Raw genomic sequence first — 18,622 nt, 5'->3', positions numbered from 1 at the left:
ATTTCGTCGTGATGGATGGCTAATTCTTTAAATTTCATAATATCCAGGGCCTCGTGATAGCTATGACATGGACAGAAAATGGACATTGCTCTCTTCTGTACGTGTTCTTATTTAGGCAAACTATAGTGAAAAACCGGTACTGCATAGTCCATGATTGATCTAATACAACTAGAATAAAAGAGCCCTAGATCAGTACGAGCAACCTTGGCTCTCTTAAGTTGAATCAAGAAATATAATCTCTTAGAGGCTTTTTTTAACAATTTCATTAATATGGGTATTCCAGGTCAAATTACTGGAGATATTAAGACCCAAAAGCTTTACATTTTCTACCACTTCTAAAGCATCGCCATTGATGAGAATGGGCTCAAATTCTTGCCGGAACTTTGAAAAGGATATTCGCATCTCTTTACACTTTTCATTGTTTAATTGGACTCTATTTTCCAGGGACCATTGTATTACTCTATCTGTATGACGCTGTGCGTTACTAAGCTCCCCTTTTGCAACTGTCTCGGAGATGGTGGTGTCATTCACATATTTCTATAAGCGAGCATTTTCGACTACTAGATCGTTGATCATAATTAAGAAAAGCCAAGGCCCTAGTTTGGTTCCCTGGGAGACGCCCGATGGTACTGATCCCCACTCAGATACACATCCCTCACTAAGTTTGATTCTTTGATATCTGTATATCGTTGAATTGCTATAGAAAAACCTTAGAAAATTCATCGTTTTCATAATAACACATTCTCTTCTTTTTTTCGCGGTTGCCCTCTCTATATGTCAGTTAATCACTTGACATCTATTCCGATCGATCGTTTGTGCCTGGTCGTTTCACAGTAAACATGAAATGATCACGCGCTTCTCATTGGCTGAAAGCGAGTGGGTTTTTTTGGAACGCGAGTGCAAAGTTGTAACCAGGGAGCAAAGTCGTAACACAAGTAAAAAGTTGTTACACGAGTAAACGCGAGTGCAAATTACATGTAATGCGCGCGTTTTCAAAATTTCGCCTGTTTCGACTTTCTATGATGCTTTTTTATGAAAATTATAAATAAGTAATAACATGATTTCCCGTGCGATTTCGTGTAAAATAAAGACTATAAATTGTAGGGTTTGTGCAATTTCGTTGTCATTGAAAAATTTACTGGTGCTTATTGATAAGAAATTGTGCTCAATTACTAATACATACTTCTATAAATAAATGATGTATTTTGGGCACTGATACCAAACATCTGAAACGTCGGAAACGGAGATATTGGTATTTTGCAGTCTCCCTCAACCACACCATAATTTTTTTGGAGACCAGTCAAATTTTCTCTACTTGTCTCATGTTCACGAAAATGAATTTACCTTTCACTGTATTTTCGTTTCGAATCTATAAATACAACAGTGACGAGCTCGTTTTGCTTTCCACATTTAACTCCCCATCGCTTTTTGATGGTTCAGAGGACACGCAGCCATATAGCAAACTGTCGCAGAACCGGAACGAATGGGGGTCGGTTGGTTTAATGTTGTCCAGAGGTCGGTAAGTAGTTGCTACAAGCTCTGACTGGCGACAGTTCAGAGCAAAGACTTAATTGTATTTGAAGTCGACCTTTTTCCTCTTTGAGTTTTTCAGAACAGTGGAACGATATGTTTTAATGGATGACTTCGAAATACAAAATGTAAATTAAGACGTTCTCAGGCAGTCCGTTTGATTTGATATTATTGAATTATTTTCTAGCGGTGTTTATCCCTCACAGAGACAACTTGTGCAGAAGAATTAAGGCGAATTACAATCGAAGCCCACGCTTTCTAATTGATTTAATTTTTGTAACACATCCGACGCAATTTCGTTATTCCACTTACTTTTGGCTTTGACCATATCCCAAGCTCTGGATTTCTGTTAGCGTTATCAAAGTCATCAAGCCATAAATTGTGTTTTTCACATCTTGAGTGAAATCACTAACATTCAGTAGAAAAAAGACATCCAAATGGATAAGGTCCAAGTGGCTCTTCACTGGGTTTCATCGCTGGTAAACCGGAAATTCGGTTTCACTCTGGACGAACATTTTTAAATGTTTGGCTTTTTGTTAATCATGCATGGTAAATGGTTTGTACTTACTGCACATAGAGAAATTTTATACTTGCCTGATAATCAAACAGCTATGTTTATCTATAAAGTAGCTGAGAAACTACGAGAGCCCTGATTGGTCAAAAACCTATCGTTTAGTGCACCGGCAGAAATTTGAAACCTTTATAAAGTTTGCTTTATAAAACTAATCCACCGCACTTTACATCGGTTTACCGGCATATTAACTCACGCAGCTCAGGGTGTCAAGAGAACACAAGCAAGGTTATTAACCACTCGCCTCCGGCTTCTGTTTTTCAAACTTTTCCCGTGTTCTTCCAACATACCGCATGAGTTATTACGCAGGTAAACGGATAGAAAGTGCGGTCCTGATTACTTAACCAACAGATGAGTTTTCCATCGGAAAGTGAAAAACAGTAACACTGAAAAACACAAGAAAAGATGAGTAAAATCACACATTAAACCAACAGCAACAAGCACTTTCATCGAACAGCTGAAAAGACTAAGGACACCAAACAATCTAAAAAAATATGAGTTTTCATAGCTGTATTCGTACCCTCCACAGAATTAATTGCAAGCGTTCAACATACTTGCAACATTTTCTCGCCATGAGGACACGAGCAATTTATCTTCTCTTGTTGCCCACCGAGACCAGCTCTGCTATTTGTGGGTAGTGCGTCATTTATAAAGTGTCAATAAAAAGTGTCAATAAAAAACAGTGTCAGTATCACTGTCAGTGTTTGTTACCAAAAACAAAGATCAGCGATAATTGGTTACTCACTAGCCCTTTTCTCCAATGATTCCATATTTTTCAAACGATTTCAGAGAATAGAGGTTTTGCACAGCAGCCCTGTTGGATGGCAGGAACAATGAAAATATTTTGCTTAAGAGAGAATTTTTTTCCCATGGGTAAAATAATCTATTGCAGACCTCTCAAGTCTCACGATTTTGTCGTGAGACTCACGATTTTCAGTTCAAGCTCACGGTCTCACAACGAGACAGACAAATCTCACGATAAATAGAGGCGTAAGCTGAAAGGATAAATTTTTTGTATAATTAATTTTTGGATTGCTAGTGGTGAGTTTTTTTGTGCCAATTCTGTGCAAATCCATTGACCACTTTCATAAATGGCTACCGGATTAACATTCTTTTGTTTAAATTTAAATTAGCCTTTCTGACCTCGTTCTCCAGTTCAAAATTCAAAAGAATACATTATCTCAAGCGAGGCTAGTGAGGCTAATTTGAATTTAAACAAAAGAATATGAATCCGGCGGCCCTTTATGAAAGTGGTGTATAACAAACCAGGAAACACCGTGAGTCGTCCATGACCATATATAGAACACCTGTTTCCAAATTAGTTCATCATAACCAGTCTCTCGCATTTTGACACGACACGTTATCAAAAGGCGGCAATTGATGAACCTGATGAATATTATATTTAAAGTTTATTTCTGACTGTGTTAAGGTCCACGTAAATTATGAGCAGGACAAAAAACACTTTCTCTTAATTTAAGAACCTGTGTTTACATAGTTTTGTCTGCCGGTCGTCCAATCTCCAGATTTTTACTGAAATCTCCAGATTTTTTTACATCAGTCTCCAGATTTTTGGTGTCTTGAGGTTGAGAGGTCTGCTATTGTTCCTGCCATCCAACATGGCTGCTGTGCTAAACCTCTAGTATTTCTTGACTTTTACTTAGGGCGCTATTTTAAGCTCTGTTTTGATTGGTCTATTCACACTTAGTTCCCAGTCCTTCAGTGTAAGGAAGAGAGGCGTTTTCAACATGGCTGCAGGGCTACCCCACTCACCTTGTACATGTAGTTAGGAGTTGTTGGTACATAGGTTTTGGTGCCGGTATGCAGAAGCAGCCCATACCACCCGCTAGAAGTCATAAGCAAAGGATAGTAAGTGCTCCCTGTCAACTTACTTTTTTAAACTTTTAAAATGAAAACTGATCGTGGAAATATCTAGACACAAATCGAGAAGTCCAAGTTATGGTTGATGTAAGGATATCATACATTTCTCATAGCTCTTGTGTGCATGTACCTACGTACTTATATCAGTCTGTTCAGTCATGTTTTCTTCGATTCGTGCTTTGGTTTTGTAGAAGTCGCCATCTGACCATTAAAAGGCAAGTTTCTCGTGCATCAAACCGAGGACGGTGTTCGAGAAACGTGTCGAAAGTTCAGTTGCTCAGCTTTCAGTTATTCGTGTCAAATAACTTTTGGAGTAAATATATCTTATTAGACGTTTTGTTGTGTAGTATCGCTGAGTATTTTTACGGGTTGTGCCGTACAAATAACGAGTAAAAATACTCAGCGATACGACACAACAAAACGTCTAATAAGTTACTTATTATCCAACACGCCAAACTGTTAGTTCAGTGCGAGCGAATTTCGCGAATGTTTATTTACGGGGAGTGCGTGACAGAAGTATGCGAAGCAGAACGGAATTGGCGCGTTGGTGTGCTGCTGTTTCTATTTTCTTCATTAAATGAAGAAATTTTCTGGTCGTCAAGCTGTTTTTCTTCGTTCGATTCATCTAATGAATTTGGATCTATATTTGCCAGCCATTCTGACTCTTTGTCGTCGGAAATATGATTCAAATTGTCCGCCCTTTGTTTTTTTTTTCGTAACTACAATCCAATTCTTGGCTTGTGCGATGCGAGAAAACCTGTTCAACCAGTGCTACAATAGATGAGTACAAATACTTCGTGATATTTGTACTCATCTATGGCGTTATTTGTACTCGTCTAGGTGTAGTTGGATAATAATCTGAAATATGTGTGCTCGCAAAAACAGTAGAACCAACTCCAAAGTTAACTCAGTTTTTTTCTTGGTGTTATGGTCAAAACAGTATTTTAGCTGCAGGGCCAACTGTTCACATCCCTCGCTCACTGTTTTGAATAAAAGACTGATGAAATAGTTATTAACTCTTAATCAGGGGTTTCAATAACTTTTCCTATAAGTGGCTGTTGATTGTGTATCAGGTGGCTGGGCCTGGAGGAGGGCTTTTTTAAGGCCCCTTTTCCCCTTTGGAGGTCTTAAAGGCATTCTAAGCAGTAGTTGTTAGAAGTCTCGTACGAGGAGATGGATTGCCAGTAACCAGCTTTTATTGAGAACCCTGCTCTTGGTGACTGTAGGACTGTAGTAGTGTTTTGATGATCAATTGGGAGTAGGTAAATGGGTTGACATTTGAATCAGTTGTAAGCTACTTCCTCCTGATACTACAACAACATAATTATTTATAATCACAATTTAACTTATAAGTTAAGACTACCTGTAATATAGCAAAGCTAATCGAGGCAGGTAGTATGGGAAATGTGTCAATTACATATTAATATAATATTATTCTAATGACAAAAACTAAATAACAATTACAAAGGTACAGATGTCAATTACAAAAGTGAATACAAAAATATAGGTATACTAATTACGAAGCCACGAGCACATAATTAAAAACAGGAAAAGCTCAAAGTACTCTTTATTTTAACGAAATCTAGTTTCTTGTCATTTCATTTATTAATGTATCAATATCAGGATAAGAATCCTGGTTTAGAAGGATTTGAAGTAAGGATTCGGTTATTTTTTTCTTGAAACTATATTTTGGGAGCTGTCTCAAAACATCAGAAATACAGTTCCAAATTTTTGCACCCATAGAAGAAAAACAATTCTTATACTGATTTAGTCGAGAGTAGTTTATATAGAAGTTACCAGCGGTAGAAGATCATGTGTTCTAATGATGAGCATCTTTAACCCATTGACGTCCAGTGCGCCCGTATGCGCCCATGGGGACCCACACCCTTTCTACGCCCTGTGACGTCATCACTTTTAGCCCTGGAGCACGAATTCGAGCACCTACTTGAACAGGTTGAAAATATCTTACAGACGATACCAGAATGAGCGCAATTGAGTGGAGGAGATTGGAGAAATAGCCAAAAAACCGTGTCACTTTGACCTGAAAATCTGCACGAAAATCGTGTTTCACTACCCACCTACCTTTCCGAGCATGTGCTTTGAAAATAATGAGTAGTTTCTGAAAAATCTCGACACCAAAATGAAGCCTCCTCAATTTCCAGCAAGTGAGGAGAAACTTTAGGCAAGGAGAGGGGAAAAAAAGGTCAGGAGAAAGAGAGAAAAGTAAAAGTCGTAAGTGGGGCATGACTTTTCAACCCCAAAACTATGTCGAAATTTTGCTCTCTGCGCGTGCCCGAGATTTTCAGGCCACCATTTTGCATTTGGATTGAAAGGCCGTCGAGTGCACGAGCTGTCAAGCGCTTTTTGGTAAGTTTGAGCTTTTAAAACCACAACAGTGACCCGAAATCTGCTCGACTAGCTTCAAAACACAGTTTTCCACAAAAGCTGCAGCCATTAATGGGTTAATTGGTCTAAAGAGAGCAGAAATGTTAGATGGCACAACTTTGTTATAGACATCACATGTGCATTAAGATAGAGCCATTTTTAAAGTAGATTAAAGGTAAAGGCAGAATATTGGTAGAGATAAAAAGTGGAACAGTGTGAACATTAAACTTAGAGAAATTCATCAAGCGGACTACATGTTTTTGAAGATGGAGTATCTTGTTTAGGTGCATTTTGGCTGCCTGTCCCCAGGCAGTAAGTCCATAGGAGATATATGGAAGAATAAGAGATCTATATATATTAAACAAAGTCACGAAGGGAGTGAAATGCCTTAATCTAGATATTATACCTATATGACTACTGATCTTTGATGCGATGTGGCCGATATGATATTTCCAACAGAGATTACTAACCATTAGTACCCCTAAGTACTTAACATATGATTTACGTTCTATTCTTATCAGTCTATTACTTTGGTTGCCATACATATTAAGTTTAACTTCATAATCTAAGCATTTTTGGTATGGATGAAAGATAACAAAATTAGTTTTCTTTATATTTAAGGAGAGTTTACTAATGCTTAGCCAGTCACAGACATTAAGTAGCTCCACATTTACAACAGATTCAAGTGATTTTAAATTCTTATCAGCATATAACCGATTTGTATCAGCGAATAGGTAGAATCCTAGCTTGTTTGAAGCATTGTAAATATCATTATAATAAATCAGAAACAATAAAGGACCCAAAACAGAACCCTATGGCACTCCACAAGAGGTTTTCTCTTTTTTAGAAATCTAGGCACTGACCTGAGTGGTTTGGGTTCTTCCATGATACTCTTTAGTTTAAAAAATTTATGCGGTAGGTCCTCTCCACCTTGAAAGGGAAAATAATAGAAATGAATGGGCAGAAATTTTGTCTTGATGTGATCATCAAAGTAAGGTATATTGTTGTTGTTATGTGAGCCTATGGTCAGCAGTCAGTCAGTGAAGAAGTTCAAAGATCAGAAGAGCAAAACTGTTGGGGGTCTGGAAAAGAAACATTGTGGGGGAGGTCCATAGGCATTATCTACTTTTTCAAAACTATGCACCTTGTTAGACAAAACAACTTATCTAATAAGGTGAACTGTACATCTGTAATTCTGACTGATTGTTTAGGCAACAACTTTTCACAGGGTGCATATTATGTAGTTCTTGGTATATTAAACAAGGAAAGGAATTGCTTAAAATGTTGTTTGTAGGAACACTGTGGCTGGCTGCGCAAGCAAGGTGGCAGGTACAGAAACTTGAGATCAAGATGGTTTGAACTGAAAGGAGATCAGCTGTATTATTTCAGAGACAATAATGTAAGTATACAGTGAACCATCTGATTTTCATAAAGCTATTATTTTGAAGTTGGTTATATTTGTACATATATGTAGCACACAGTGTTTAAAGAAAGTAAAGCATGACCCTTTACATCAGCATGCAAGTTCTCAGTACTTTTCTCTATACATTTCTTATGGAGAAATGATATTTCCCTGGAGGGAAGGTACTTACCTGATGGGGAGGTGTAATTCTTCGAACTTCCTCAGAGAGTGATACAAGCAATACTGGTGCAGAGTGCGGCCGCACGCAGTCTGGGTACCACATTAAAAAAAATTCAAGGCATTCCTTACTTCCTCTGAGAGAGTAGTGCAAAGGTCATGAGTAACAGGGATGGGAGGAGAATGATCCAACTCAGGTTGGGGAACAGTATTGTTCGTATCAGTCTGCAAGGAAGTTCAAAAAACTACATCTCCCCGTCAGGTAAGTACCTTCCCTCTGGGAAGTATAATTTCTTCTTCACTCCCTTTCCAACTGATACTCACAATACTGGTGCAGACTATAAGGATTACTGGCATGAGTATCCTGTGAACATGAACCAGCTTTGATAACTGTTCAGCTAACTATGACACGAGGAGTACTGTAAATCCAACAGAAAACTAGGCTCCAGTAAAAAATCCCCCACAAGTAGGGGAGCTCTAGCGATCTGCACAGTTTTTAAACAAACTCTGTCATGACACTGAAGGGCGATAGGGAAACATTGTCTGGAAGACCTAAGAACCCACACCAACCAGGCCAGGTAAACTACTGAATAGCGTGTCCCTAAGATAAAACAACAACAATGAACTGCATGAAAGTTCCTCTGACAGTTAATCAGGCAAAGCAGAAAGTACTACTCTTGCAAATTCCCCTTTGTCGGGCGATCTCTGGTAAAATTGCTTAAATATCTCCAAAGACAACCAGTCTGCTGCCAATAGAATAGATTCCCACATGGGCTGCGGCAGAAGTAGAAGCACTCAGAGTGGAATGACTTGTGAAGTGGGAAGCAATCCCTACCAGCTGCATGGCTTTCCTTAGCCACCTTGACACAGTTTGACTTGTGATTGGTTTAAAAGGCTTAACAAAAGAGATAAGAAGGCGAGAAGAAGTCCTTCTTGTCTCAATCCTGGAATGATATTCCTGTAAAGTCAGAACCACATAAATCTTGGGTTGTTTGGGTAGGCAGACAAATATATTTTTCTTGGAGAGTGACCAAGCCTCGAAACCTTCGTGTGTTTGGCTAAGGTGAACTCCCAGGAGTCATTCTTTATGGATACAAAGTTCAGATCCAGCTTGACCAACTCGTGTACCCAAGCTGAAGAAGTCAATGCCAGTAGGGCAGCAAACTTGAGGGATAAATGCTTCAGGGTAAGACCACTTAGAGGATGCAAGGTTGTGAGAAACTCAAGCAAGTATTTCACATCCCAGGTTGAGCTCACTCGAGGAGTGGGTGGCTTCATGCAAAAAATACCCTTCATAAAACGAGACACCACTGGAAGATCTCCAAGTCTAGTCTGGCGAACTGTTAGATGCCCTTGTGAAATTGCAGACTTATACACTCCCAGCGTCCTATATTCTAAAGACTGACTAGTTGAGAGTCCTGTCAAGAAAGTCAAGACGTCTGTAACTGGAGCTGAGAAGGGACACAAGTCTCTGGAAGGACACCATTGGGACCCTGCTCGCCAAGGACCCCGGTAACCCTTTTTGATGGACTGGGACCACGATGCCAGAAGGATATTAGTCACCTCTTCAGGGAAACCAACTGCATGATAGGCTGTCCCGAAATCGGCCAGACAGTCAGGTTGAGTGACTGCCACATGGGATGAACTGCCTCCAGATCGAAAGGTAGGAACAGCAGTGACTTCTTGTTGGGAAGTGTGTATGGTACCTCCGTCAGCATCAGCTGGATCTGAGCATACCATGGCTGCCCTGGCCAGTTCAGGGCAACCAGTAGGGCAGTTGCTTTGTCGCTTCTCACTTTCTGAAGAATTCGGGACAAGAGTACCACTAGGGGATGGATGAAAGTCTTCCATTGACTCCAGTCTAATTGGGAAGCAACCACTGCTGAAGCTGACACCCATGAACACTGTAAAATTGCGATGGACTTAAGGCTTGAGGGATATGACTGGAGTGTTTTAAGCTCTGGTCCCTGGCTGACCTTGATGAGAGTGTTGAACTGTTGAGTCAGAAACTATGGGAAATGTATGATGACTCCTTTCCCTTGATAATAGTCAAGTTATCCTCGAGAGACCCACCTTACATGTCACCACTTGTAAAGCACCTTTGTAAGATCCAAAATGAGAAAGCAAGAACAGACAGCGATGTTATGAGAGCTACTCGCCGAGAGAAAATCAATGACCTGATTCGCAAAAATCAAATAAATGCTGTTCGTGACGAAAACAGGAAACACCACAGGGGTCTAAAGGATGGTGGGACACGGCTAATAAAATTACTGGTAGGAAAACTCAAGTACCTTGGTTAGCAAAGTAATTAATCCTGATGATATTAATGCATACTTTCAGTCTATAAATACCGATGATGCATATGTGGTGCCGGAGCCTCTTGAGATACCAGATGGTACATATGTCCCTGAGGTTTCCTTGCTTTCAGTTTGGAACCTCCTGAGGCACCAAACACGTACATCTTCTGGACTTGATGGGATTCCTTATTGGTTCTGGTGTGACTGTGCTGACTATTTAACTCCCATAATAACGAAAATTTTCAATAATTCAATTAAACGGCAAAAAGTTCCTTGTTTATGGAAATTGGCCAATGTCACACCTATTCCCAAGGTATCCCCATTAAGTGAATGTGGTCAATTGAGAACCATATCACTTACAAATGTAATCATGAGAACTTTTAAAAGAGTCATTTACAAACAAGAAATATTTCCTACTGTGCAGTCATCTATTGGGCCTAATCAGTTTGCCTACAAGAGGGGACAAAATACTACATTAGCACTTCTTAAATGTCAACATTTCTGGTTAAAATGGTTGGATAAAGATGCAGACTTTGTTAAGGTGTATTCTTTTGATTTTAGTAAAGCTTTTGATATTGTTCCTCATCAGATTGTATGTAATAAGCTAAAATCATATGATATTAACCCTTATGTTATTAACTGGATAACTAATTTCTTGATTGACCGTAAACAGAGAGTCGTAGTTGATGGTGTTACAACAAAGTTCACTGCAGTTGGCAGGGGTGTTCCAGAGGGGACTGTCCTAGTCCCAGTGGTATTCTCCATAATGGTTAATGACATAAATGCTGTGAATCCAGAAACAAATCTGCTCATTAAGTATGCAGATGACATCACCCTGAGCATTCCAATTGGGTCAAATTTGCCTGATGACTCATCAGTTAGTGAAATTAAAAACATTAAGCTTTGGTCAGGTATGAATCGTATGAAGCTAAATTTGACCAAAACATGGGAGTTAGTAATGAGAGGAAAGACCCAAAAAACCCCTCCAGCAACTGTACCTATGATTGAAAGAAAGAATGAACTTAAATTATTGGGAGTAACCTTTCATGAAAATCCCTGCAGCTGGGATAGTCATTTTCACAATATGATGGATAAGGCTAATTCAAGACTCTATATCCTTAGGATTTGTAATTAATATGTGTACACTTTTAGAGGAACTTACAATCTTATTTCATATCTTAATTATGTCTGTATTTACATACGCAATTGAGGTATGGGCATGTGCTTATGGTTGTAAATACCTTCTAAGATTGATAAATTCTGTAAGTGAGCATGGAAATATGGTTACACCAAGGATCGCATATCCATCAACAATGCAATTTTAACTAGGGATAAGCAATTGTGGGAGAACTTCACACATGTAAATGCACATTGTTTGGCAGATCTCCTTCCGAGCAAACGTGCACGTCCTTTACGCCAGCATGGTCATGAGTATACGTTGCTGTGTGTTCGCACAGAGCATTTTAAGCGCTGTTTTATAAATAGGTCTCTTTTTAATTTTATTTAGTTTAATGTTTGTAGAGATCCGTTGTAAACTTGCACGTATGTCTGCAAGTGTTTAGTTTGATCTATAATAATAAAGATGTCATCATCATCATCATCATCAAGCTCCTGGATCTGGAAGTTGGGACACATACAGAGGCACCTGGTGGTTCAAGTGCGATGCAAAGAGATCTATCTCCGGAACATAAAAATGTTGGGTTATGTCTCTGAAGACATCCTGTTGAAGCATCCACTCCGTGTGGGCATTGAATTTCCTGGAGGCTGTATCCACTTCCACGTTCAACACTCCTGGTAAGTGACAGGCTGTTAGCCAGGAACCTCTTGTCAGCAGGAAGGACAACAGTTCCAAGGCTAGTAGAAACAGGGTCAGTGACCAAGTGCCCCCCTTCTGTTCACATAAGTAACTGCCGTGGTGTTCTCCATTTCCAGAAGAATTTGATGAGGGCAAAGTTGGCCCAGACCCTGGAGTAGTAACTGAGTTCCTTCCCCCAGGAATGACTTGAAGGCAAGAATTGCTGCCTTGAGTTCCAGGCAATTTATGTGCTGATCTGCCTCTTCCACACTCCAGCAGTCCCCGGTTGCTCTACCCTGCCAGGTTGCACTCCACCCCTGCAGGGATGCATCGGTTCTGATGGTGAGGTCGAAGGGAGGAGAGATGATGTCCTGGCTGTTGCAAGAGGGTGGCACTGGAGATGTCCACCAAATTGTTAGGTCTTCCAGGGAAGGATGAGACAGTGGTATCCAACACTACAGCCTCCATCTTAGACAGTGGAGAAATAGGGCCCGCTGCTGTTGTAAGGCTCTGTAATGAAGCAGTGCCACCCATAGACCTGACCAGGCTGCATGGCTCATGCGGCCTAATAAGCTTGACAGCTCCTCAAGCGATGTTGCCTGGGACTTTAGCATTTCCTGGCGTGCTCCCTGAATCTGATGGGTCTGTTCCTCGGGCAGTGCAACGGACACTTGAGTCATGTCTAATACGACCCCCAGGAAAACTAGGTGATGCGTGGGGGCTGGAGAGCATTTTTCAAGTCCCACTATGAAACCCAGGCTGGACAAGAGCCTCCGTACATAATGGAAGATCTCTACTAGAGTGTCCTGATGGGGAATCAGGAGAAGATCGTCCAAATAAATTACTGAACGTCTGCCCTCTGAGCGTAGTTTCGCTATAATGGGACGAAGGAGTCTGGTGAAGACTCTGGGAGCCAGTGAGAGGCTGAATGGGAGGCAACAGAATTCGAAAGTTGTTCCCTCAAACTGGAAGTGTAGGTATTTCCTCAATTCCTGGTGGATTGGGACTGCAAAGTAGGCATCCTTGAGGTCGAGTCTCATCAGGTAATCGCCCTTGCGAAGGAGCAAACGAGCCTTGTGGAGCCCCTTCATCTTGAACTTCTCCTTGGGGAGAAATCTGTTCAGTGCCTTCAAGTTGATCACAGGGCAGAATTCCCTCGTCCCCGGTCCTTTCTCCACCAGAAAGAGTGTTGAGATGAACTGCTGCGGGCAAGGATTCACTTTTGAAACCGCCCCTTTGGAAATTAGAGACCAAATGGCCTCTCTCATCAGTTCTGTCAGTCACCCCTTCTGGACAACCGTTGGGTGAGCTGTCCACTGACGTGGGGCTCTGAAAAAGGGTATCTTGTACCCTGAAACAGTTTGAAGGATCCATTTGTCTGTTGTAAGAATGTTCCAATTCATCAAGAAAGTTCCAAGTTGGTTTGCCGTTCGATTCTCTGATTCCTCTGAGAGGGAGAGGGGATGAGCAGGTGACGGATAGTCAGCTGCTGGTGTTGTTAGTCAACTGGTTGGAAGCTGAGGCACGCCTGGCTCCTCCACTGGCTCTGCTGTACTTAGCACCTGGGCCACCTGACTTGTAGGCCCACATTCTTTTCTTGTCTGCTTCAGCCTGTTGTCCCCTCCTGAAGGTGGAGTCACGAAAGGACTGGGACCCACCGAATGGTTTGTTGCCTTCCTTTGGCTTACAAATCAGTTTGGAGTTAGATACCTTGTGATCAAGCTTGCTCTTTATTTTTTCATGAAACTGGTGAGGGAACAGATCCTTATCTGTTGGTATGCCCCCATGCAAAGTCCGTTTCCCCAGATCAATCAGGAAATCAGAGAAGCGACACTGCCACCAGAATGCTGGGCATTCACATTGTCCAGCATGACAAGAGCATCTTCTAACATCTCCTGAATGACATCAGGATCTGGTCCACCTTCCCTGTCTTCATCAGGGGGTGAGTCCAGCAGCATCAATGCTGACAGTGTTGGGCTGGCCACTGTAATAAAGGGACCCTGTTGCTCAGCACGCCCTTCGTCAAAGGCAAAAATATCCTTGGTCTTCTGATAGCCATGTACTTTCCTGATTTCTTCCTTCATGCCTGCCTTCATGGTGGGTGCACGCATGAATCCATCAGCCCCCTTAATTGGGGGTAATTGGCTGACTGCTCCTTCCATTTATCCTTGGTCAAGGCCTTTGTAAAAGCTTTGGTGGTGAGGTCTAAAAGCTCCGAAGAGAGCTCAACATCATCTTTTGTTGCATAGAAACGTTCACCCCTATTGGAGGACCCTGGGGTTTCCTCCTCTGATTGGGAGCATGAAGCGTCAGTTGTGAGGCTGTTACTGGAAGGCTCTTGCGATGTAACAACACCCCCAGAAGAAAGAAACTTTACCAGAAGACTCGGGAGAGCCTTCGCAATGGACTTCTCTATACGCTTCTCCAATGCAGGTGAAGCGACCTCCGCCATTCCAGTCGGAGCCGATTTACTCACATTGCCCTAAAGTACAGTAAAGGTGGTCAACGACACATGCCTTTGGGATATAAACATTGTTGGTGCGAAAAGGAACCTATGAAAACAGCTCGCTCAATCCACTAAAAGAGTTGCAATCTTCTGTCAAAGAGGTTAAAAACGTAGAAAATGAAACAACTTAAGTTCTTTGCTGTAGAATCAGTCATGATGAGCACAAAATGTAGAGGAAAACGTAATAAATAATTCATAAAATGAAGATGTGGTCAACCATAGCACAACACGATCGAAAGAGGAAGCAAGGAATGCCTTGAACTTTTTTAATGTGGTACCCAGACCGTGTGCGGCTGTGCTTTGCACCAGTATTGTGAGTATCAGTTGGAGAGGGAGTGAAGAAGAATTTCTTTATTCACTGCCAACAGAATGTATTTTGAAAAAAATCTGTTTCAAGCTTTTCCACAAGGATTAGGTTTGGTCAAGTGTATCATTTGAGTGACTGCACTCTGTCATTTATTTTGACCTTTAAACTCCCAGCATCCAACTGATAAATTTCCCAACTGACTACCATAAATTTATTGTACATTAGACAGGATAACTCTTTGTTTTATCAAGGTAACACTTCAAAGCTGATAGGGCTTTATGTTCTCATAACCTGAAAGCAGGGTAACATATTGGAATTACAAGGAGAGGCTGGATGGTGATAACTTCTGAAAGTTGAGAGGTTAAAATTTTTAAAAATAGTACCTATTAAGGGAGTGTCATCCAGGGTCAATAATAAAGCGCATGTCAATCACTTGATCAATTGAGTATTTGCTCTTAACTTAAACTTTGATATATATATTTTATTAACCAAGCGCGAGGGCCGTACTGGGAGAATATTGGCCTGAGGTCTTGACAGTACGGACCGAGCACAGCGAGGTCCATACAAAAAAGACCGAGGGCCAATATTCCTCCAGTACGGTCCCAAGGAAGCTTGGTTAATAAGAGATTTATTATACGACTGAAGTTCAAAGGGACACAAGTGCGGTATCACTCGGGACCATTCAGGACAGTGCCCGGTCCAATACTTAGAGAATATTGGATCGGCAATAGAGCATTTTGATTGGTTGATTTTAGTTATTGGCCCTCTGACTGCCCGAGTCGTGTAATAAAAAAATATGTTGCTTGCTACAGCAGGATGGAACAATTTATAGTCATGTGAGTTCTCAGAAATAGCATGTTTGCTTTATAAAAATGTCACACTTTTTTGATCAGTGATGTGTGTCACTTAAGTGTATGTTTCCTTTTTATTCACAGGAACCAAAGACACCCATTGCTGCCATCCCTTTACCAGGAAATGAGGTTATTAGACACCCCCCAGATTCTGGAGAGCCTGGAAAATTTAAATTTGAAATTGTTTGTAAGTTCATTAGTTCTTTAAATGACTTCCTTCATGTATTGGAGAAGTAGACAAGTTAAAAACCAGTCTACTTATCTCCTTGCTTCCCTTTTTCAATCCTTCTTTTCTTCCTTTTACTTAGGGATCTGGTATTCTGGTCATTTTACCATTACAGTGACTAAAATATTGTGTTAATTTCACCTGCTCTAAAAGCAAAGACAAGTTATCTCTCTCAACCAGTAATATTATTCTTGGGAATTCATTGTCATTGTGTCATTGACATACATTATGCTTTGTGCAATGATTATATATTTTTCAGCTGGTAAAGACAAGGAAGGGCGCCCAGTGTCAAGTAACCATGAGACATTTCTCTTGATTGCATCTTCACAGCAGGAAATGGATGAATGGATTCAAGCCATAAACAGGATAATTTATGCTGTAAGTTGTAATTGAATTACTTTAAGTTAATGACATAGTACTTCAAGATCAATTGTTATTTAATGATCAGGTTATTGAATCTGATTTTTAGCTCATTATTACCTCATTCTGATTGCTTCCCGTGTTTTTACGATTCATACAAATCAAATTTGCTTTTAGCTCTCTTTTTTTCTCTTAAGTTAAAGTAAAGTAATGCAAAATTTTTGTTCTTTTGAAAGTTGTTTTTATTTTCTTTCATGAAAACAAAAATAACAGCTACACAAATTGTCGCACCTCAACCCACCCATCTAATAAAAATAACTATGTATTAGCTTGTTTGGGTGATATTATGTCACATGAGATAACATTTTAGGTAATTCCTTATAGTTCCAAAGCAGCTAAAGTTACTGTTAACAGTTAGTAATTTACATATTCAACCTTTGTGAGACACATGCAGCTTTATACAAAGTCTTAATGACAGATATGCTCTTCTTCAGCCTGTAGGAGGTGGAATGTTTGGCCGCAGCTTGGCTGAAACTGTCAAGTTTGAAGCCAGGCGTGGTGGAGGATATGTCCCTCTTATAGTTTCCAAATGTGTTGACTTTATCAAAGCAAATGGTAAGAAAAAAGTATGTGTTAAGGTTGAAAAGTTGAAGCTCCAGTGGGTGCTGATGACTTTTGTTGAGGAAAGAGGAGGAAAAAGGGGTCTAGTTCTGAGTTGAAAAGAATTACATAACTTTATCAAACAGAGTGTTGATTATTTGCATCAAGTTTAGATTGGAGTTTTCAAAGATGAATATTTGTAAATGGTAGTTACAATCAGGGCAATTGGCTATCAAGATTGACCTTTTAGAATACTTCAACCATTCAGCTTCAAAATATTAAGCTTTGTTTTCAAAAGAGAACTATAATTATTGTTTCTCTCATGATATGGTCACTTTGGATGTGGATGGCAATGTTTCAACTGCTTACTGCTAATCTTCTTCTGGCGATGAGGTCGATTGAGTTACTCTTCATTTGTACAAAGTGTGTTCAGGGTTCCCGTGCTCCTTGAAAGTCCTTGCAAGTCCTTGAATGTAATTTTTTGTTCTCAAGGACTTGAAAAACCTTGAATTTAGACTCAGGTCCTTGAAAATTTCTGAAAAGTCCTTGAAAATAAGTGCAGATGAGTCAAAGTTGAAGTTTTCTTTTGTTTTTGATGTTGAAAGTGTAAGTTTCTGGCATAAATCATGAAAATGAGTTTTCCTTTCAAATCTCGTGTCGGTTTATGATGTTTGACTTGTGATTTTCATATATTTTGTACCTGATTGGTGCGTTGAAAATAACCTTGGTTACTTAGCATGTGATCACTCTGGTGTGCATGCTTGAAGTCATGCTCATTGGGCTTTTTGGCCAGTCCTGCATGCATGCTCTTGTTATTGAAATTTAACAATAAAGAGAAATGTTTTTTTATTTCTATTAGCTCCAATTTAATGCAAAAGGGCCTTGAATTTGAGAGCCAAGGTCCTTGAAAATGATCTAAAAAGTCCTGAAAAGTCCTTGAATTGGGTTCTTGAAAAAGTGCAAGAACCCTTTGTGTTACAAAATAGTGATTATGTTATTCTGAGTAATTTGAGGCTATTGGCCTCTAAACATCAATATGTTTGTTTGATTTATCATTCATTCATGATGGAAAATTTTATAGGGATTATCATTTGGTGAATGCTTCACAAGCAGAATGTCTTGGGATAATTTCTACATACATAATATTAAACAAAATTGGAATTTTGAAAGGAAAAAATAAGATCTCTTTGAAAGACAAATTTTTCAAAAATAAATTTTTAATCAGAAGAATCTGTGACAGAAATGGAGGGGAATCCAAAAGAAGAGAGAATGGGAAAAATGTTTATTTGAAGTTGCCCTGCCCCTAGTTACTTTCTTTTGTTTTCACCATTGATAATTGTTTACATGGACATATAAATACATAATATCAATGTGAAAAGTAATGACATACCAACCTTTTTCTTTTGATTTTCAAAGGTTTGTCTGAAGAAGGTTTATTTAGATTGCCAGGGCAGGCAAAAAATGTAGCAGAACTTAAGGATGCCTTTAATAGAGGTACATGATAAGTATAGACCACAAAGCAAATAGACAGTACCCTATATTTTAAGATTTGCACTGAGTAAAAATACTCAGTGCAATGTGCGGGTGAAGTTCCCCCATTGGTTGATTTTGGTCATCTTTATAAATTGTTAATTATGTCTCTATCTGTGTGTGTGTGTGTGTGTGTGTGTGTGTGTGTGTGTGTGTGTGTGTGTGTGTGTGTGTGTGTGTGTGTGTGTGTGTGTGTGTGTGTATATA

The 18,622-nt window shown here is 39.9% G+C and overlaps 1 protein-coding gene and 1 pseudogene across 4 annotated transcripts in view; one reads left to right on the top strand and one right to left on the bottom strand.

Annotated features, from left to right (window-relative positions):
- The first annotated feature begins 1,398 nt into the window (after positions 1 to 1,398).
- Positions 1,399 to 18,622, top strand: part of LOC111324097 (rho GTPase-activating protein 24) — a 23,254-nt gene continuing 6,030 nt past the window's right edge. For 2 of the 4 annotated variants that reach the window (XM_022927590.2, XM_088733338.1), the window contains exons 1-6: positions 3,808 to 3,967; positions 7,659 to 7,763; positions 15,784 to 15,886; positions 16,185 to 16,303; positions 16,780 to 16,900; positions 18,302 to 18,379. In XM_022927590.2, the coding sequence (XP_022783325.1) occupies positions 3,920 to 3,967; positions 7,659 to 7,763; positions 15,784 to 15,886; positions 16,185 to 16,303; positions 16,780 to 16,900; positions 18,302 to 18,379 (574 nt within the window). In that variant the 5' untranslated portion in view covers positions 3,808 to 3,919. Of the gene's footprint in view, positions 1,520 to 3,807; positions 3,968 to 7,658; positions 7,764 to 15,783; positions 15,887 to 16,184; positions 16,304 to 16,779; positions 16,901 to 18,301; positions 18,380 to 18,622 lie in introns of those variants that run through there. The other 2 variants (XM_088733339.1, XM_022927591.2) reach the window with 2 other exon arrangements.
- LOC148723505 (uncharacterized) lies at positions 8,662 to 9,683 on the bottom strand (annotated as a pseudogene).

This window comes from Stylophora pistillata, chromosome 9 (genome assembly GCF_964205215.1).
Source record: "Stylophora pistillata chromosome 9, jaStyPist1.2, whole genome shotgun sequence".
NCBI classification, from domain to species: domain Eukaryota; kingdom Metazoa; phylum Cnidaria; class Anthozoa; order Scleractinia; family Pocilloporidae; genus Stylophora; species Stylophora pistillata.
The sequence above is the reverse complement of the archived record's forward strand: the minus strand, read 5'-3'. Positions and strand labels throughout refer to the sequence as shown.